This window comes from Saccopteryx bilineata, chromosome 8 (assembly GCF_036850765.1).
Source record: "Saccopteryx bilineata isolate mSacBil1 chromosome 8, mSacBil1_pri_phased_curated, whole genome shotgun sequence".
Classification (NCBI taxonomy): domain Eukaryota; kingdom Metazoa; phylum Chordata; class Mammalia; order Chiroptera; family Emballonuridae; genus Saccopteryx; species Saccopteryx bilineata.
Window position 1 is genome coordinate 68,737,842 of NC_089497.1, and position 22,620 is coordinate 68,760,461.

A 22,620-nucleotide genomic window follows, 5' to 3' on the forward strand; every position below is an offset into this window, starting at 1 on the left:
CCCTCTCCCCACCACCCGCCTCACCCCAGGAGGAAATCTGGAAGCCTATTTTCAAAGCACTTCCAAACACTACTGTTACAGAGTGACCTCTGCCAAAAATTATTGAACTATCCATCTGATGAAGAAGACCCATTTATAGCTCTTTGAAGCACTAATAAGAACTAGGAACAGAGGGTTTGTCTCAGAGGTGCCATCCACCAACACTGTCTATAAAAGCAACAAAGATTGGAATTGTTGCCACCAATAATGACTTGATTATCACTTTTCAGAAGGAAGATGGTATTGGCAAGAAGGCAAGTAATGTGTCAACCTTCTGTAACTCCCTAGAGCTGCCATTCTGTACTGGAGGCTGCCAGAGCCACCACTGGGCACTAGATGCTCCTGGCACCACCACCAGACACTAGATGTCACTACCTGAGAAATGAGATTAAGTTGTTACTATTGCTTAGTGTCACTAATTGCTGTCATGGGTCTGAAAGAAAAATTATCTGATTATCTCTGTTTCCTTTTCATCTCCTGTATAGGAGCTGGGGCTCCAAAGCTCAGACAATAGTGATTCCACAAATTGTGGGAGGGGTTAAGATTCTGGGTAGCCAAAAGAAATGGTGGGAATCCACCCTTTTTATCCTGTGTAAATTTGATTATAACATATAATGCCGCCTGACCAGCGGTGGCGCAGTGGATAAAGCGTTGGACTGGGATACGAAGGACCCAGGTTCGAGACCCCGAGGTCGCCAGCTTGAGCGCAGGCTCATCTGGTTTGAGCAAGGCTCACTAGGTTGGACCCAAGGTTGCTGGCTCGAGCAAGGGGTTACTCGGTCTGCTGAAGGCCCAGGGTCAAGGCACATATGAGAAAGCAATCAATGAACAACTAAGGTTTTGCAATGAAAAACTGATGATTGATGATTCTCATCTCTCTCCGTTCCTGTCTGTCTCTCCCTCTCTCTCTGGCTCTGTCTCTGTAAAAAAACAAAACAAGACAAAAACATATAATGCCAACTTAATACATTTTTTTCCTGTCTACCCAACCATATTTATCTTTAGGCACTGTCTTTTTTTTGTAAGCAGTGACAGCCCTTGGTGCATATGATATGAAATGCTACTACTACCTCTATTATTATAATTTAAAACAATCATCTTATATTTATATAAAGATTTATAGTTTATGAAGTGCATCTATAGATATTTATAGAATATAAATAGAACATGTTATTTTCACTTAACACTCAGATTTACTAAGATAAGCATAATTATTCCTATTAAATGGTAGTCCTCTATAGTTCTTCATGGTGACGCAAATAGTAAAAGGTAGAAGTGAACCCGTTTTCTGGTTGCCTCTTCAGTGATCTTTCTACAACAACAGTCAGTGTGGTACTGCTTATTTATTTTATTTAATGATAGATGTTAATATCCACGACAGATGCCCTCCCTACTATAGAGAGTAATGCTTTTGCTTTAATCTCACACATCATTCTTTGATTTATTTTGTTTTGTTTTAGGAAGATATATTTGGGCACATGAAGCTCTCAAGCTGGGTATTCTAGATGAAGTTGTCAACTCAGACCCAGTTGAAAGTGCCATCAAATTTGCCCAGGGCATTTTAGGTAAGAAGGTGATAAAAATAGCCCAAAATTGGAAACAAACTAAATGTCCATATATTAATAAGAGACTTCTTAAATATCTTATGGTACATCCATGTGATGCAATATGACACAGCTTTAAAATGAATGAGAAACTCTATGTATTGGTATGAATTCCGTGATATATAGTATTAAGTGAAAAAGCATCACTGTGTATAGTGGTTTACCATTTGTGTAACAAGAAAAAGGGGATGGGATTGAATGTCTACATGAAAATGAAGATATGTAACTTTGTGTATAAAATATCTCCATAATGACTCATAAGAAACAGTTAATGATTTCTCTGTGAATGGGGCTGGCCAGCTAGGGACACAATTGGGAGAAGACTTTATTGTCAACTTTTTTATTGCTTCCAAATTTTTATTAAATGAATGTATTTCCTATTAAGAACTAAAATTACAGTTAAAACAAGCAAATAAACGACAGGCTCTATAACTTACCACAATAATGCTGTGTCAGTGAGCTGTTTTCTCCCTCACTGGTTTCTCACTTTATGGCAGGGGTCAGGAACCTTTTTGGCTGAGAGAGCCATGAACGCCACATATTTTAAAATGTAATTCCGTGAGAGCCATACAATGACCTGTATATGTTACGCATTATCCAATAAAAATTTGGTGCTGTCCCAGAGGACAGCTGTGATTGGCTCCAGCCACCCGCAACCATGAACATGAGCGGTAGGAAATGAATGGATTGTAATACATGAGAATGTTTTATATTTTTAACATTATTTTTTTTTATTAAAGATTTATCTGCGAGCCAGATGCAGCCATCAAAAGAGCCACATCTGGCTCGCGAGCCATAGGTTCCTGACCCCTGCTTTAGAGTCATGACATTCCTTTCAGAGTTCTCTGGCGTGGCACTCCTAGAGTTTTTTGTTTGTTTGTTTTTTAACTTCCTTTCTAATTTATGGAAGTTAGCAGCAAGATGAAGGAGGGTTAAAAAGTGACAGAAAAAGTCATTGGAAAGAGGGTTGGTTACAGGCAGAGCAGGGGATTCATCTCCCTCCTTGGTGCAAGCAATGGCTCAGTGTCATTCAAAGGCATTCTTCTCAAAAGAGTAATTCCTTTGTTGGCCCTGGTAGGGACCGAACACTTTTGCGAAATACCTGTAATCTTTCTTTTTGTGGCTCTAGCCGGTTACTGTTTCAGTGCCATCAGAAAAGATGGAGCTGGAGAGGCCAGGGTATGTGGGGAAAAGTCCTGGTGACTCATAAAGAGGATGACAGTAAGTCTTTGCCCAAATGGGAATGAGTTTCCTGCTGTCTTTCTCTGCCTTGTAAGCAATCTTCACCACATTTTCATCACTGGTTTCATTGTGCCTCCTGAAAGGGCTTATTGTTTGGTTAGAAGTCACCTGCTTGGCCAACTGCAAAGGCCTTTTACATTTAGAGGTCCCTAAAGTTTTTTTTGGTTTGGCACTTAGATAGACTATTATATACACCAATGATTTTAGTTTTTAGATAACTTGATTTCAACAGGAAGTTCTTTTCCCTAAACTGATTTCCCTAGATTCAGATTTGAGAGTTAAGTTACTTCGAGAAATAGAAGAGGATCATGGTCTAGTACATTTATAAAATTGTCTGTTTTTATTTTCTTAATTTCTTTAACTTTAAAAGTAACTTAAATTAAAAATGTCAAACAACTTTTTTATTTATAAAATTTATGAAAGTCTACACAATCTCAGCAACATCTCACAGTTTGTCCACTTGATGGCAGCCAAATATTGAGGAGGAATCCTCTGCTTTAAAATTTGGTAATTCAGCACAAAGTAAATGGTTCTGGACTTTGGACAATTATGTATAAATATTTTAAATTATAGTCATGAAGATTATGTAGAAATATGAATGATTATTTGTGTATACAAATGTTTAAAAAATAAATTTACATATATTCTATAATTGTGGCTTACATAGAATATGTATGAATAGAGACAAAAATTTAAATAAAATATGCGAAAATGAAAACAGGTAAGTTTTATACCCAAAATTTCATAAATGATTTTTTTTCTTCTTTTCCATTTTTCCAGCTGTATTGATGTATAATTTACACAAAAAATTCACCCATTTTAAGTATAGAGTCTGGTGAAATTTTTTGTAATTGCAGATATGTAGTCACAATGAAGAAAATAGAGTTCGATCCTCCTAAACAGTATTCTCCTGCCTCTTCCAGCGGACTCACTTCCCCAGACAACCACTGACCTGCTCTCTGTTTTGTTTGTTTAGAACTTCTCATAGAGGGAAGCACACACTTAGTATGTAGTCTTTTGTGTTTGACTTCTTTCCCTTAGCATAATGTTTTTGACATTCATCCATGTTGTTCCATGTGTCAACATTTTATTCTTTTTTATTACTGAAAATAATCCATAGTATGGATATATCTCAATTTGTTTATCCATTTACTAGTTGATGTACATTTAGGTTGCTCACTTTGGACCTACACAAACCTTTGTAGCTATGTTCCCTTTCACTTGGGTAAATACCTAACAGTAGTATTGCTGGGTCCTAAAGTAAGTGCATGCTTAATTCTTTTTTTTTTTTTTTTCTGTATTTTTCTGAAGCCGGAAACGGGGAGAGACAGTCAGACAGACTCCCGTATGAGCCCGACCGGGATCCACCCGGCACGCCCACCAGGGGGCGATGCTCTGCCCCTCTGGGGCGTCGCTCTGTCCCAACCAGAGCCGCTCTAGCGCCTGGGGCAGAGGCCGAGGAGCCATCCCCAGCGCCCGGGCCATCTTTGCTCCAGTGGAGCCTCGGCTTCGGGAGGGGAAGAGAGAGACAGAGAGGAAGGAGAGGGGGAGGGGTGGAGAAGCAGATGGGCGCTTCTCCTGTGTGCCCTGGCCGGGAATCGAACCTGGGACCTCTGCACGCCAGGCCGACGCTCTACCACTGAGCCAACTGGCCAGGGCCAGTGCATGCTTAATTCTTAAATGCTTTTATTTTTTTATTTTATTTTATTTTTTAATATTTTATTTATTGATTTTTTTAGAGAGAGAGGAGTGAGAGAGAGAGACAGAGAGAGAGAGAAGGGGAGGAGCAGGAAGCATCAACTCCCATATGTGCCTTGACCAGGCAAGCCCAAGGTTTCGAACCAGCGACCTCAGTGTTCCAGGTCGACGCTTTATCCCACTGCGCCACCACAGGTCAGGCCCTTAAATGCTTTTAAAACGGATGATTAATGAAAAACTTAGGACTTTGAAAGACACTAATTTTTGCCAAGTAAATTGGAAAAGATTAAAAAAACAATATGGTGAGCCTGACCAGGTGGTGGCGCAGTGAATAGAGCGTCGGACTGGGACATGGAGGACCCAGGTTTGAAACCCTGAGTTTGCCGGCTTGAGTGCAGGTTCATCTGGTTTGAGCAAGGCTCACCAGCTTGAGCCCAAGGAGAAGTGTCTGTTCAGGTCTTCTCCCCATTTTTAATTGGATTGTTTGCTTGTTTGTTGCTGAGATTTGTGAGTTCTTTGTATATTTTGGATATTAACCCCTTATTGGAGCTGTTGTTTGCAAATATCTACTATTTAGTTGTTTGCTGTTTGTTTTGTTGTCAGTTTCTTTTGCTGTGTAGAAGCTTTTTAGTTTGCTGTAGTCCCATTCATTTATTTTTGCCTTTACTTCCTTGGCCTTTGGGGTCAAATTTATAAATTGTTCTCTATAGACAAGGCCCACGAGTTTAGTACCTATATTTTCTTCTATGTAATTTATTGTTTCAGATCTTATATTTAGGTCTTTGATCCATTTTGAATTAATTTTTGTGCAGGGGGACAAACTGTAGTCAAGTTTCATGGTTTTGCATGTGGTTTTCCAGTTTCCCCAGAACCATTTATTGAAGATGTTTTTTTCTCTCCATTGTATGTTTTCAATTCATGTATTGATTTCTTCATCTCTGTTCTTAAAGTTTCAATCACTTTGGTGAGGTGTTCATTTTGTTTTCTGAGCCCATTGGTGTCTTCTCACATCTTGTTGAGTATTTTTAGAACTTCAATTTTGAATTTTTCTCTTTTTTTTTTTTTTTGCATTTTTCCGAAGCTGGAAACGGGGAGGCAGTCAGACAGATTCCCGCATGCGCCCGACCGGGATCTACCCAGCACGCCCACCAGGGGGCGATGCTCTGCCCCTCTGGGGCATTGCTCTGTTTCATCCAGAGCCATTCTAGCACCTGAGGCAGAGGCCACAGAGCCATCCCCAGTGCCCGAGCCATCCCCAGTGCCCGGGCCATCTTTGCTCCAATGGAGCCTCGGCTGCAGGAGGGGAAGAGAGAGACAGAGAGGAAGGAGAGGGGGAGGGGTGGAGAAGCAGATGGGCGCTTCTCCTGTGTGCCCTGGCCAGGAATCGAACCTGGGACTCCTGCATGCCAGGCTGATGCTCTACCACTGAGCCAACCGGCCAGGGCCAATTTTGAATTCTTTATCATTTAACTTCATGGTTTCTATGTGATTGAGGTTTTTTTCTAGAGATTTTTCATTTTCTTTCTGAACCATGTCTGTCTTGTGTAGCCGTGGTATTCGATTTCTTCTTTCTTGATGACATTTGAGAGTTGTAATTTTAAGAATTCTAACAGAAAAACAACTAAAAAACTGAAAAATTAGGCCCTGGCCAGTTGGCTCAGTGGTAGAGCATCAGCCTGGCATGCAGGAGTCCCAGGTTCGATTCCTGGCCAGGGCACACAGGAGAAGCGCCCATCTGCTTCTCCACCCCTCCCCCTCTCCTTCCTCTCTGTCTCTCTCTTCCCCTCCTGCAGCCGAGGCTCCATTGGAGCAAAGATGGCCCGGGCACTGGGGATGGCTCCTTGGCCTCTGTCCCAGGCGCTAGAGTGGCTCTGGTTGCAACAGAGCGACACCCCGGAGGGGCAGAGCATCGCCCCCTGGTGGGCAGAGTGTCGCCCCTGGTGGGCATGCCAGGTGGATCCCAGTCCGGTGCATGCGGGAGTCTGTCTGACTGTCTCTCCCCGTTTCCAGCTTCAGAAAAATACAAAAAAAAAAAAAAACTGAAAAATTAAAAAAATACAATAAGAAATGTAAAAATTTTAAATATTATGCCAAGAAGAAGAACCACAGAAAAAAGATTGAAACTAAAAAACAAAACACCCAGAAGAAAATAAGAATAAAATATACAAAAATTAAGAAAATGAAAATCAAAAGAGAGAAAGAAAAAAAGTATAAAAGGAAAAAATGAAGAAAAAATAAAAAATATTGTTTAGTTTAGAGAGGTTTCTTCTAGTAAGTGTTGCTGTATTACAGATTTTACCTCTGTGAAGTTCTTGGGCTGTCCTCTGCTGAGATGTTGCTGTCACAATGATGTAGGCAGGGCTGTACTCATGTTGGTGGGTGGAGCATGTTGTGAGGCTTTATGGCTTTGGCTTTCCAACTTTACAGCTCTAGCAATAGCAATCTTAGGCTACCAGGTGCTACTTCCCATGTCTCAACAGACCTAGGGACTGGATGCAGAGCACCTCTGTTCTTCAAGGGAGAGAGTAGCTCTGGAGAGCTGCCTGTGGGGTTTGTCTCTGTCACTCTCCATACTTTGAGGTGAGGAAGGCAGGATCTGGGAGGCTGGGGGCCACATTTTAGTTTTCTCTGTTTCTGCCAAGTGAGGGCTGCAGGCAGACCACGGGAACTCTGACCATGACTCTGCTCTGGCCACTTTGGTTTCTCTCCCCCTCTTGCCCCTCTATCTCACCTCTCCTTCTGGCAGAAGCAGACCCAGTCATTCTGGGTTTCCCTCTTTGTACCCCTCAGACAAAATCCAAATAGCCTGAGCTTCCTTTCTTCCCATTGTCTGGCAGAGAAAAAATACTCCAGTATGGGTTTGTCTCCTCCCTAGAGCTAACAGTGAATGCGTTTTAACTTAAGCCCTCCTTTTCAACCCATTCCACCTTAAGTCCATTTGGTGCACAGATCTTTCAGGTGCATCTGCAAGCTCAGCTGGGGTTTCTTCGCTGCATCATAGTTGTTCAATTTGTTGAAATTTCAAGGGGAGAAATTAGGAGTATCTCTCACACTGCCATTACTCTGACATCATTGATATTTGGATTTTATAATACTTATAAAATATATCAATAATAAGATATATTAATACTTATCTATAGTTATGTGAAGCTTGTACAATTGTCTTGGTTTAGAACAGTGATTTTCAAGTTTTTCATCTCATGTCACACATAAACTAATTACTAAAATTCTGCAGCACAGTAAAAAATATATTTTTTGCCAATCTGACAAAAAAAATAGGTATAATTTTGAATTCATTCACATCAGACGGCCATTGTTGTGTTGGCTGTTGTCAATATTTTATTTGACAATCTAAGGGAAAAGAAGTCAGTGCCTCTGACTAAATAGTCAGGTGTTGCATGTCTTAAAAATTCTTGTGGCTAAAAAATAAAAATAAAAAAAAATTCTTGTGGCTCAACATTTGAAAATTGCTGATCTAGAGTCTAGATTCTAGAGCAATGGTTCTCAAAGTTTACTGTGCATCAGAATCACCTGGAAGGTCTGTTAAAACAGTTCGTAGGACCCCATATATTACTTTCTGATTTAGTATTTCTGAGGTGGGGCCCAAGAATTTGCATTTCTAACAAGTTCTTAAGTGATACTAATGCTGTGTTCTTGGACCCACACTTTGAGAACAATTGATGTAGAAAAACAAGGGTAAGAATGGAGATAATTTTTCTTAGTTTTGACTTTTTACACCTGGCATACAAGCACTACCTGCGGTCTTAAAGATATTAGTAAATTAGTTAGAAAGGCATGGTTAGAATTCGTACATGTATGGTTGCACACTTTGTGAATATACTAAAACCCACTGAATTGTAAACTTTAAAATGATGACTTATATGGTATATGAATCATGTTTCAATTTTAAAAATTCCCACCCACATTTTTACCTCCAACTCCACTGCTGAAATATTGACTTAAAAAAAAAAAAAGATTAAGAGTACATATTTATGGCCCTGGCTGGTTGGTTCAGTAGTAGAGCATTGGCCTGGTGTGTGAAAGTCCCAGGTTCGACTGCCGGTCAGGGCACACAGGGGAAGTGATCATTGGCTTCTCCATCCTTCCTCCTACCCCATCTTTCTCTCTTAGCCCTCACCTCCACAACCATGGCTCAAATGCTTTGAGCAAAGTTGGCCTCGGGCACTGAAAATGCCTCCATGGCCTCACCTTAGGTGTTAAAATAGTTTGGTTGCTGAGCAACGGAGCAGCAGCCCCAGATGGATAGAGCATCACCCAATAGGGGGCTTTACAGTTGGATCCCAGTTAGGGCACATGCAGGAATCTGTCTCTCTGCCTCCCTGTCTTCACTTAATAAAGAAAGGAAAAGAAAAAAAGAGTACATATTTAGTTTTCACATCCAATACGAAAGGAGAGAAAAAATTTCCAATGGGCAATGTTGCAATCAGCGGTTTTGGAGCCAGTTTTGTGTGGGAGTGGATTGTAGAAGGTGAGCACATATCTAAAAATGTGATTAGAGAAGTTGCTGCAAATTTCTCTACAAACTTAATGTGTATCCTGGAGAGTTAAAGTAATTAGCTTCATGGGGTTTTTTTTGTGGTTTTTTTTTTTTTTTTTTTTTTTTTTTTTTAGCAAGAGAGGTGTGGGGACAGAGAGAGAGAGAGACAGGGAGGGAAAAAGATGAGAAGCATTAACTGGTAGTTGCATTACTTTAATTGTTCATTGATTGCTTCTCACACATGCCTTAACCAGGGGGCTCAAGACAAGCCAGTGACCCCTTGCTCAAGCTAGCAACCTTAGGCTCAAGCCAGCAACCTTGAGGCTCAAGCCAGCAACCATAGGATCATTTCAATGATCCCATGCTCGAGCTGATGAGGCTGTGCTGAAGCTGTTGATGTTGGGTTTAGAACCTGGGTCCTCAGTATCCCAAGTCGACGCTCCATCCACTGCACCACCGTTGGTCAAGCAGCTTCATGTATCTTAATGCTGTGGTTATATGAAGCCTCTCAGACAATTGCAGTGCAATAGACTTAGAAGAGCAATTCAGAATTACTTGGTCAAGTCAGTTGCTTTGGCAAAACTGGGGGAAGGAGGGCTCTATAAAATGTTATTTATTTGCACTTACATTAAGAACTTGTTTGCACTGCTTTTACCCAAACTGAGTAAGAACTCATTACTACGTGCATGTTTCTGGCATGAAGCTGAAAGTGTGTGCTGTTATTCAAAATGGGCACAGGGGACATCCAACTGGGAGCCTAATGCTCTGCTTTTGTCCCTGTCATGAACCTTGGTCCTGTTACTGTGACTGCACTGGCTGTGTTAGCCTTTTGTAACAATTCTAATTGTGTCTAAAGACCCTGGTTATTTGGCTTTGTGACTTTAAAAAAAACTTAGTGATTTCATCTGTCTTTCTCTTTATTTTATCTTTTGCTCTTTGTAATTTTTACTCTTTGTCAACATTTACATAAACATATTTCACAAGGTCAGGGTGACACTGCCTTACATAGGAGGCCTAAGCATGTGTCTAAATTTAACTTCCTTTGGACATACTACCCAGCTTCTGTGGGTGACCTCCCGCAAGCCTGGGAAAGTACAGTTGTTCTGTCTATTCTTTGCAGAGTTTCTCTGACAGAGATAGCTCAATGTTCATCAGCATTAGAGTAGAGAGAATCCTTTATGTCTTAGAAAACCATTTCTATAAATGGTGTATTCCGTCTCTCTTTATCCTAGGCAGAGAAAATCTCTTCCTGTCAGTTTACCATATAGGAAGGCTGGAAAATAATCACCTCCTTTTCTTCCATTAGGAACATAATTCACTTTTTTAAAAATCAAAACTTGAATATTATGCCTTAGAAAACCTTGAAAAATGAAGAAAAAATGTGAATGGGTCAAGAAAAGAATTTAACCATAAGCATATTTGAATCACCAATTAGTTCCTCTCTCACCCATTTTCCTGTGCGGGCAATGCTGGTGCTGACTTGCTCATACTTGCCTCTCTTATTAGGTAGGTACAGCTGAGTTGACTTTAAAACTACCAGAACTCTAAAACTATCACATGTATAATAATACCCTTTGAAAACACTAGGCCTATAGACCCAAATTCTGAATATATTTTGTGGCAGTAAACTGAAATTGTAAGATAATAACACCCTTCAGTTATAGCTACAGCAGGAAAAGGATAGGAAATTGTACAGGGAAAAACCATCTATGATGGTGCTCTGATCCCAAACTCTCCAGTGAATGTAACTCACTTGACCCCTAGGCTGATCTGGTTAAGTGCTGTGGGTAGCTCCCAGAATGCACATATGCAGCCTGAGAGGTTCTGAGCATCCCTAGGATAACAGGATTATGCTGATCAGCAATCTTGACTGAATATCATTAAGCAGACTTTACTTTGATTTTTTCTTGTCTATTTCTTTTTCTCCTTTCTTTCTTTTTCTTTCTTTCTCTCTTTCTTTCTTTCTTTCTTTCCTTTTTTCTTTCTTTCTTTCTTTCTTTCTTTCTTTCTTTCTTTCTTTCTTTCTTTCTTTCTTTCTTTCTTTCTTTCTTTCTTTCTTTCTTTCTTTTTCTCTCCTTCTCTCTTTTCCTTCCTCCCTCCCTCCCTCCCTCCCTCCCTCCCTTCCTCCCTTCCTTCCCGCCCTCCCTCCCTCCTTCCTTCCTTCCTTTTATTTCTTTTTCTTTTCTTTTCTTTTTCTTTTTTTCTCTTCTTTTTCCTTTTCAAACTCTGGCCCAGGGCAAACTTTCCAGGAGCTATAGTTGTCCTTGATACAGTGTCTGACATAACACCATGCTCAGTAGCAGGATTCAAATAATTTAACAACTGGCTCTCTGCCCTAATGACCCTTTTAAGTATAAAAAAAGATATAAGAAAAAGTATTTCATGCATTTAATACTTAAATAAAAACAATAAAAGAGGTACACAAAACTAGATTATTTTATAAGACAGTTTTTAAATATTAATGAAAAAATATTAAATAATACTTGACAAAAAAAAACAATAAAATTGTTAGTTAAGTTATTTCCAGTGAGCCTGACCTGTGTTGGCGCAATGGATAAAGCGTCGACCTGGAACACTGAGGTCGCTAGTTTGAAACCCTGGCCTTGCCTGGTCAAGGCACATATGGGAGTTGATACTTCCTGCTCATCTTAGAGAGAACCCTGATTACAAGTGCCATTTTAACAACCAGTTCGCCAAACTCAACAAAAATTAGGTATTGGTTCTGCCAAATCAGTGCAAACCAGCTGAAGCCCACCACTGACTCTGTTCTTGGACCTCTCAGAAGTGACACTACAAAATTAATAGCTGAATTAAAAAAAATACTCGTGCCCAGGCTCCACCCTTAAAAACCCTTAACTGCATCTATAGTGGGGCTTGGGCATCTGAACTTTTTAAACTCCTCAAATAACTCTGATATGTGCTATGGTGTTGAGAAGTCAACCCAACACGGTAGGAACAGTGGCAATGTCACAAGGACAGGGATCCGCTAAGAAATTCCAATCTGTGCTTGTTCCAAGCCCTCTGTTTATGCCACAACACTGACAGCTCAGCCCCCTTCCCTCATCTACTTGGTCTTTCACACACTTGTCTTCTCCCTCCCCCTCTTCCTACTGTCCACTCTTATCTTCCTTTTGGACCACCAGAAATTAAATCAGGCCATGGAAAGGTTTCCATCCTTCTCTGCTGAGCTTGCCTGCCCGTAAGTTGAGGATAGGGCTAACTCATGGGGTAAATAAGCAAGTAATTGGTAGCCTGTTGGGTAGAGTTCATATTTTTCCAACAAAAGCAGGGTGAACAAGGATTGCATGCTGCTAACTACCATCTTTCCTTCCTTTCTTGAATCCTATTCTTAACATTATATGGGAAAGCAACAATTTAAAATCCATTCTTTTCAATTCTACATAAAAATCAAGCATTAAAATATTCTCCCCTCCTAGGTTAAAAAGGCTGAAATTATGCAATGCTTCACAGATATACTTCCAAGCGGACGTGATTACATCCTAATCTTACTCTCCATCGGGCACATACAGGAATGGCAGACGGGCTCACATTCATATGTCTTTTTATAGTGAAACTGCTCTATAAGATTTGGTAGGTTTTCTGTCTAAACTCATATGTACATTTTTGATACAATGGTTTATTCTTGAGATGGTAGCACTTTTTAGAAAATATTTTATAGTATATTGTTTTAGAAAACAGTTTTAATAATGTAATTTGTTATGTATTTATTCTTATATGCAAACATTAGAAACATTCTATTGAAATTAAATAAATAGAAGAGTAAAAATCCTGATTAGAAATTTATATATGATATACATATATGAGAATATTTCTACTTTTTTGCTATTAACTGTTTATACCCAGGAACATGAGCTCTTTCTCTATTAAAGTCTTTTTTTTTTAATGTTCTTAATAAAATGTTACATTATCCTCTTAAAGGTCTTGATAAATTCTTTTCTAGAATATTCTTAACAGCTTTAATGAGGCACATTTTACCCCATAGAGTTGTGCAACCATCTCCATAAATCAGTCTTCAGACTTGTCCAGTACCCCAGAAAGTCCCCTCATGACCTTTTGCAGCTAGCCTTAGCCCTAGGCAACCATAGAGCTTTCCATCTCTATGCGTCTGTCTATTCTGCACATACACTATAAATGGCATCACACAACCTGTAATCTTTTGCATCTGGCTTTTTTCAGTTAGCTTATTTTTGAGGTTCTTCTGTAGCATTGTATGAGTAGTTTGTTTTATAGCTGAGTAGTGTTCTCTTGCATGGCTATACCACATTTTCTTTATCTATTCATCAGTTGGTGGTATTTGAGTGTTTCCATTTTTGAGTTCTTATGAATAATGCTGCTGTGAATATTCATTTAAGTTTTATATGGACATATGTTTTCATTTTTCTTCAATGGATTCCTAGGAGTGGAATTGCTAGGCTGAACAATAAGTTTGTTATCTTTTAAGAAACTGTTAAACTGGTTTCTAAAGTGGATGTACTGTTTTATGTTCTCACAAGCAATGTACCAGGGTTCCAGTTACTCCACATCATCAACAACATTTGATATTGATGTCTTTTTTATTGCAATCATTTTAGTGGGTCTATATTAGTTATATATAGCTGCATAACAAGTTATCCCAAAAATCAAACCTTCATTAAAATCTTACCGTTTCTGTGGGTCAGGAATCTGGGTATGGTTGGCTAAGTCCTCTGGTTTAGGATTTCACATAACATTATATTCAAGGCGTTGAAGGGGCTGGATTCATCTCAAGGCTAGACTGGAAGAGGATCTGCCTCCCAGCTCCCGTGGGTGTTAGTTGGATTCAGTTCCTTATGGCCCAGTAAACTAAAGACTTCAGATCCTCTCTTGTCATTGGCCGAAAACCTCCTTCAGCTCTTTGTCACATGGGCTCCACCAAAGGGCAACTCACACTTGACAGCTGATTTGCATCAGAGTGAGGAAGTGAGAGAGGAAGAGAGTGAGATTTTTATACTTTAACCTCAGAAATGATGTTTAAAATCTGCCTACCCATTCACTGTAGTGTGAGTTTGCATTTCCCTAATGACTAATGATGTTAATCATTTTCTACATGCTTGTTAGCCATATGCATATCCTCTTTGGTGAAATAGCCACTCAAGTTTTGCCTGTTTAAAGAATTGAGTTACTCCCTGGTGGAATAGCTTAGTTGGTTACTGCATTATCCCAATTTACCAAGGTTGCAGGTTTGAGCCCCCATCAGAGCACATACAAGAATTAATTAACGAATGTGTAAATAAGTGGAACAACAAATACATGGATGTTTCTCTTTCTCTTTCTCTCTTCCTACTCTCCCTCTAAAAATCAATAAATAAAAAATAAATTTAAAAAATTAGGTTATCTTTCCTCTTACTACGTCATCAGAGTTTTTTATATATTATGGATATGAATTTTTTATTAGATACTTGATTTTCAAACTGTATTTTCTATTGCTTTGATAATAAATTACCACAAGCTTAGCAGTTTTTTTGTTTGTTTGTTTGTTTGTTTTTTTGCATTTTTCCGAAGCTGGAAACGGGGAGGCAGTCAGACTCCCGCATGCGCCCGACTGGGATCCACCCAGCATGCCCACCAGGGGGGATGCTCCGCCCATCTGGGGCATCGCTCTGTTGCATCCAGAGCCATCCTAGCGCCTGCGGCAGAGGCCACAGAGGCATCCCCAGCACCCAGGCAAACTTTGCTCCAATGGAGCCTTGGCTGCAGGAGGGGAAGAGAGAGACAGAGAGGAAAGAGAGGAGGAGGGGTGGAGAAGCAGATGGGCACTTCTCCTGTGTGCCCTGGCCGGGAATCGAACCTGGGACTCCTGCACGCCAGGCCAACGCTCTACCACTGAGCCAACCGGCCAGGGCCACGCTTAGCAGTTTAAATAACAAATTTATTCTCTTAGCAATCTCTTGGTCAAAAGTCCAGTAGGGGCCCTGGCCGGTTGGCTCAGCGGTAGAGCGTCGGCCTGGCGTGCAGGGGACCCGGGTTCGATTCCCGGCCAGGGCACATAGGAGAAACGCCCATTTGCTTCTCCACCCCCCACCCCCTCCTTCCTCTCTGTCTCTCTTCCCCTCCCGCAGCCAAGGCTCCATTGGAGCAAAGATGGCCCGGGCGCTGGGGATGGCTCCTTGGCCTCTGCCCCAGGCGCTAGAGTGGCTCTGGTCGCTGCAGAGCGACGCCCCGGAGGGGCAGAGCATCGCCCCCTGGTGGGCAGAGCTTCGCCCCTGGTGGGCGTGCCGGGTGGATCCCGGTCGGGCGCATGCGGGAGTCTGTCTGTCTCTCCCCGTTTCCAGCTTCAGAAAAATGCAAAAAAAAAAAAAAAAAAAGTCCAGTAGGGGTATTACTGGGCTAAAATCTAGGTGTCAGCAGCTTCACTCCTTTCTGGAGGCTGTAGGGGAGAATCATTGTTGGTGGAGTTCAGTGCCTTGCATTGTAAGACCAAGGCTTCTACAAGCCACAGTGTCTCTTGGTTCTTGGCCTCCTTCCTCCACCTCCAAAGCCACCTCATCACCAACAGGTTTAGTCTTCACCATGTTGCATCTTTCTGACCCTTCTTCATCAAATCTCTCCTCACTATAGTGAGGAGAGGTTCTCCCCTTTACAGACCCACATGATTAGATTGGACCACCTGAATAATGTAGGATAATCTCCACATCTCAAGGCCTTTCACCGTAATCACATCTGTAGAGTCCCTTTGCCATGTAAGGTAATAAATTCATAGGCTCTGGGAATTAAGAAGGGGACATTTGGCAGGAGTGGGAGGACAGGCATCATTCTGTCTACTATACAAATATTTTCTCCCAGTCTGTGGCTTATCATTTAATTTTCTTAATGGTGTTCTTTGTAGTGCAGAAGTTTTTAATTTTTATAAAGTTGAATTGATTGATTTTTCTTCCATGGATCATGCTAAAAACACTTTGTCTAACCCAAGGTCACAAAGGTTTTTCCTATGTTTTCTTCTAGAAATTTTTATAGTTTTAGCTTTATAACTTAGATTTATGATCCATTCTGAGTTAATTTTTATATATGGTATTAGATAAAGATCTAAGTTTATTTATCTTTTGCATATAGATATCCAGTTGTCTCAGCACTATTGGTTGAAAAAACTCTTCTTTTTTTCTCTCATTGAATTGTTTTGGCACCTTAATTGAAAATCAATTGGCCATAATTATAAGGATTTATTTCTCTCAGTTTTTCTACATTGATTTGTATGTCTAGCTTTGTACCAATATTACACTGTCTTTTTTTTTCTATGTATTTTTAAGTTTTTGATACTATTAAGAATCAAGCCTGACCAGGTGGTGGCGCAGTGGATAGAGCATCGGACTGGGATGCAGAGGACCCAGGTTCGAGACCCCGAGGTTGCCAGCTTGAGCGCAGGCTCATCTGGTTTGAGCAAAAAGCTCACCAGCTTCAACCCAATGTCACTGGCTAGAGCAAGGGGTTACTCGGTCTGCTGAAGGCCTGCAGTCAAGGCACATATGAGAAAGCAATCAATGAACAACTAAGGGGTTGCAACACTCAATGAAAAACTAATGATTGATGCTTCTCATCTCTCCAATCCTGTCTGTCTGTCCCTGTCTATCCCTCTCTCTGATTCTCTCTGTAAAAAAAAAAAAAAAGAATCAAGTTAAAATTACTTTGAATCTAAAATATTATTAACTCGGAGCTATTTTCCTTAAACTGATAGATTAATATTTAATCTATTATAAAATTGGAATAATAGGAAAATGCTGCTTTTATGCCTGAACTAAATAACTTGAAATTGCTTTGGAGCTATTAAATTCTTATGGAACTAAGTTGCAAAGACATTAGAGACTTTGGTATTAATGTTACATTAAATATTTTTTCCCCCTTCTATTCCAAGTGAGAGGAGGGGAGATAGAGAGACTGACTCCTATGTGCGTCCTGACTGGGATCAACACGGTGACCCTTTTCTAGGGCCGATGCTCTGCCCATCTGAGGCCATGCTTGTGACCAAGCTATTTTTATTGCCTGAGGCAGAGGCTCCTTGGAGCCATCCTCAGTACCCGGGGCTGATGCTCTTGAACCAATCGAGCCATGACTGTGAGGGGGGGGGGAGAGAGAGAGAGAGAGAGAGAAAGGGAGAGGGAGGGGGTGGAGAAGCATATGGTCACTTCTGTGTACCCTGACTGAGAATTGAACCCAGAATATCCACACACCAGGCCGATGCTCTACCACTAAGCCAACTGGCCAGGACCACATTAACTATCTTGTTGAATAGTATTTAATTGTGTACTTTGAGTCTGAACAAATTATTATCATTATTATTATTTACTCATTTTCCCTTAGTATAAGTATCATTTCCAAAGATCTGATTTTCTTTCTTATTTCTTTCAGATCAGTCTCTAGAATCCCGTAGACTTTTCAACAGGCCAGTTCAGATCTTGCCCAACATGGACTCTATTTTCAGTGAAGCCTTCCTGAAGATGCGGAAGCAGTATCCTGGGTGCCTTTCTCAGGAGACGTGCGTTCGTGCAGTCCAGGCTGCTGTACAGTATCCCTATGAGGTGGGCATCAAGAAGGAGGAGGAACTGTTTCTGTACCTGCGGCAATCGGGGCAGGCTAGAGCCCTGCAATATGCTTTCTTCGCTGAGAGGAATGCAAGTAAGTGGTCAGTTCCCTCTGGAGCATCCTGGAAAACAGCGTCGTCTCGGCCCATCTCCTCAGTTGGTGTCCTCGGTAAGAACATGGGGTAGTTAATGTCATTCTCCAAATCTGCACTTGTAATGTGCTACTACAATTTGCTTAGGGCCATTGGGTGCCTGGTTTTATGTTAAATATATTACATGTGTTAGCTAACTTCATTTTCACCTCAGCCAATGAACTGTCTTCATTTTACATATGAAGCCTAGAGACACTAACCTCAACAAGGAGCTAAACGCAGGTAGTGTAAGAGTCTGACGGCAAGTCTGTTGGATTCAGACTCCAGGCCTTGTTCACTCATCCCAACCTCTTTCTATGAATCTATCACACGTGGGCTTTCCCAACAATGATTATTTGTACTACATTTTAAGATGTGTCCTGTCACTCCTGTAGCTAGTTATTTGGGGTGAAGTCTTTTGTCTTTCTGGTCCCTAGAACCATTCACTTCTCCTAGTTCAAAACCACTATCCTCACTTTTATCTATGGAAAATGATTTGACTTTGGATGGTGGGCACACAACACAATCAATGACTCAAATGCTGTAGAGATGTTTACCTGAAACCTGTGTATTCTTATTGATCATTGTCACCCCATTACATTTAATTTCTAAATTAAAAAAAGAAAACCCACTATCCTCATATCTATCTGAACCTTCAAACAAGGGCTTCCCTACTTTTGACCCGTGGAATTTTCCCAAACAAATGTCTTCTTTCCTCAGAAGCTAGCTCTCTGATTGGCTTCTTTCTATATAAATTTTAGGATTAGCTTGTTTATTTCTGCAAAAAAGGTTCTATTTTTGATAAGAGTTGCACTGATTCTGCATATAATTTTGGGTAATATTTCCATCTTAATAATACCAAGCCTCTGAATAATGAACATGAGATTCTTTCCATTTATTTAGGTCTTCTTTAATTTCTCTCAATGTTTTCTGTGTTTTAGTGTATAGGTTTTGCAATTCTTCATTAAATTTATTCTAAAGTATTTTATTCTTTTTGATGCTACTCTGAGCGGAATTGTTTTCTTAATTTTGTGTTCGGATTGCCTATTGTGAGTGTGTAGAAATACAATTGATTTTTGTATATTGATCCTGTGTCTTGCAACATTGTTCAACTTGTTTATTAATTCTAATAGTGTGTGTGAAGCATACTCACTGTTATATACTCTAAAGCACTTAACACAGTGTCTAGCCTTAACTAGTATTCAATCCATTTATATTCCTTGAAATGATCTCTTTAAATGCCACATTGCCACAGATGGCTTGCATCCACTGTGTAATTGTTCAATTCTCGATACCATTACATCATTTTTTTCCTCCTTTACTCTTATCTACAGGCTTGGGAACAATGGGTCGAGGCATTGTCATTTCTTTTGCGAAGGCCAAGATTCCTGTAATTGCGGTAGAATCAGACAAGAAGCAGCTGGAAACTGCAAACAGGATAATAACTTCTGTCTTGGAAAAGGAAGGGTCCAAAATGCAGCAGAGTGGCCATCATTGGTCAGGACCAAAACCCAGGTTAACTACATCTATGAGAGAGCTCCATGGTGTAGATTTAGTCATTGAAGCAGTATTTGAGGAAATGAACCTGAAGAAACAGGTCTTTGCTGAACTGTCAGCTGTGTGCAAACCAGAAGCTATTTTGTGCACCAATACATCAGCTCTGGACATCGATGAGATAGCTTCTTCCACTGATCATCCTCACTTGGTCATTGGCACCCATTTCTTCTCACCAGCTCATGTCATGAAGTTGTTAGAGGTAATTCCCAGCCGATACTCTTCCCCCACTACTATTGCCACTGTTATGAACTTATCAAAAAAGATACAAAAAATTGGAGTAGTAGTAGGCAACTGTTTTGGATTTGTTGGGAATCGAATGTTGAATTCTTATTACAATCAGACATATTTCTTGTTAGAAGATGGCAGTATGCCAGAGGAGATAGATGAGGTGCTGGAAGACTTTGGTTTCAAAATGGGACCTTTTAGAGTGTCTGATCTTGCTGGGTTAGATGTGGGTTGGAAATCTCGAAAGGGGCAAGGTCTTACTGGACCGACGTTGCCTCCAGGAACTCCTGCCCGAAAGCGAGGCAACAGGAGATATTGCCCTATTTCTGATATGCTCTGTGAATCAGGACGATTTGGCCAGAAGACAGGTAAGGGTTGGTACCAATATGACAAGCCACTGGGTAGGATTCACAAACCTGATCCCTGGGTTTCCAAATTGCTGTCACAGTACAGAGAAACCTATCACATTGAACCACGTGTGGTTAGCAAGGATGAGATCCTCGAGCGCTGCTTATATTCACTCATCAATGAAGCATTTCGTATCTTGGAAGATGGGATAGCTTCTAGCCCAGAGCATATTGATGTTGTCTATTTACATGGGTATGGATGGCCAAGGCACAAGGGTGGGCCCATGTTCTATGCGTCCACAGTTGGGTTGCCCACAGTGCTAGAGAAGTTGCAGAAATATTACAGGCAGAATCTTGATATTCCCCAACTAGAGCCCTGTCACTATCTGAAAAAACTGGCTTCCCATGGAAACCCTCCTCTGAAAGAATGGCAAAGGTTGACAGGACAGCCCAGCAATAAATTGTGATTCAGCCTTTCAGGTTATGCCTCACCTGCCGGCATCAGGTAATGCTCACCGAATTTCATTGAAGTTCAATCTAAAGATCCAAAATAAGATTGCTCTGAAATACAAAGTTAAAGAAATAATCAGGTAAACCTCCTCTTTGGGTCCTCTGTCTGATGATGCTAATGGGTCAGATATTCAGTGGTGTGCTTCCGATGCCTCTGAATCTGTCTCTATCAGATAAACTACTTCAATTTCAGTGAATAAACTCATGTTAATACTTTAATAACTAAGAAGAGAGCCTCAGGAAAAATTTGAGTCTCCCAAGTGCTTTTATTATTGGAGAAATATATAATCAACTAACAAAGCTGATAAAAAGCAACTAAGTTATAAATTAATTTTGACCCCCTTTCGCCTCACATACATAGCTCTGATAGGAAATCTTATGGATCCTTCATTCAACAAACATTCGTTGTGCCTCCCCTGAGCATCTTGTACAACCCTTGGCAGATCTAGAGTCCAGGCAGGCATTAATCCAGCACGGATGCCTGTGATGAAGTTCAGTTCGTAGTCTCGGAGGTGGAGTGGAGATAGTTGGCAGGGTAGAGTCAGCAGTAAGAGTCTCCATGAGTGATCATGAAAAGTTGCCCAGGGAGACACAAGATATTAAAGGCAGAACAGAGTTGAAGTTGTAGGCAAGACACAGTTGGAAATTGGTGTAGGGCCCAAGTACTTCAATCCAGAATGGGGAACTCCAAGTAACATGGCAAGTCACACTGAACATTACCACTTCCGTCCAAGGCTCAGTCACACATGTGCGCAGTTGCACTTGATGCTTGCTCATAATGTTTGTTGATGATTTCCCTTCACTATCAGGGGATGCCCTGGTCTTTCTTTACTTTTCTATTCATGGAGAAATAATAGATAGCAGCAAGTTATTGATTTAGTATAAGAAGGGATCTTAAAGAACATCTAACCTCCTCTGATCTGGTGTTAGATTTAGATTCTGTAATGATGCCACTTTTCCTGTCATGACAAGCTTTTGTGATGTTGGGTATGGAACTGGTTGAGTCTTGAAAAATCTAAAATTATTACAAAACAAATTTTTTATAATATTGTCATAAGACTTTTAATGTTTTGTGTGGTTAAAAGTTGAGGGGTTGGTCAAAACAAAAACTTGCACACAAATGTTTACAGTAGAATTATTCACAATAGCTCAAAATTGAAAACAAACTGAAATGTCCAACACTGATGGATGGCTAAACAAAGTGGAATAGCTATACAATAGAATACTTGGCAATACAAAGAAGTGAAGTACTGATACATGTGAAGTACTACAACATGATGGACCTTGAAAATATTTTGCTAAGTGAAAGAACTCAAGCCATGAAAGTCCACATATTGTGTGAACATTTATAGGAAATGTTCAGAATAAGCAAATCTACAGAAACAGAAAGCAGATTAGAGGTTGCTTAAAACTTGATTGGTTGCAGCTGAAGAATGGGGCGTGACTGCAGATGGGCACAGGATTTCTTCTTGGGTTAATAAAAAATGTTCTGAGAGTATTATGGTGATGGTTACTTAACACTGTGAATCTACTAAAAACCACTGGCTTGTATACCTTAGATGAGTTAATTATATGGTGTGTAATTCTATCTTAATAAATTTTTTAATAAATAAATAAATGAACTCAAGCTTTGTACTTCAGTGTGGTGCTGTTTTTATGATCTTTTGACCTGTAAACCCAAACAAAACTATCAAAAGTTCTGGTGGAGAAATCTTGAATGAATGAATATAATATATTTTTAATTATAAAAATAACAGCAGAAAAACAAAACACCCCTAATAGTGTGCCTTAAATTGCAGTTCAATTTAAAATAATTTTTAAGATGTACATTACTGGGTTTATATAAATTTGTCCTTGAAATTAAAGATGTCAATAGAAAAAATTCTTGAAAATAGTAACTTTGCCTCCAAAGTGACTCTTTTTCAAATTAATATAAACATATACACATTAACTTTTTCTTCTTTAGACCTTTAATGGGTTTTATATTGTGTTCTTAAAACTCATTTTCACCCTACACTATCCTCTAGATTGGGGCTTTGAAACTAGAGTATCTAGGAGTAGGTTTTATGAGTCAGTAATTTCTGAAATTTTATGTTAATGTTTGTTTATATATATATCTGAATGCATTTCTTAGAAGAGATACCACATTCTCCTAAATGTTTATGACCCAATAAAGGTTAAGAACCAACACTTTATATAAATAAAATAGGAAGAGAA

General features: G+C 40.1%; 1 protein-coding gene across 1 annotated transcript in view; it reads left to right on the forward strand.

Annotated features, from left to right (window-relative positions):
• EHHADH (enoyl-CoA hydratase and 3-hydroxyacyl CoA dehydrogenase) overlaps window positions 1-22,038 on the forward strand; it is a 38,569-nt gene extending 16,531 nt beyond the window's left edge. Inside the window, exons 5-7 of the mRNA XM_066241193.1 lie at window positions 1,500-1,604; window positions 17,461-17,802; window positions 19,099-22,038. Coding sequence (XP_066097290.1) covers window positions 1,500-1,604; window positions 17,461-17,802; window positions 19,099-20,360 — 1,709 coding nt within the window. The 3' untranslated portion in view covers window positions 20,361-22,038. The remainder of the gene's footprint in view (window positions 1-1,499; window positions 1,605-17,460; window positions 17,803-19,098) is intronic.
• The last annotated feature ends 582 nt before the right edge of the window (window positions 22,039-22,620 follow it).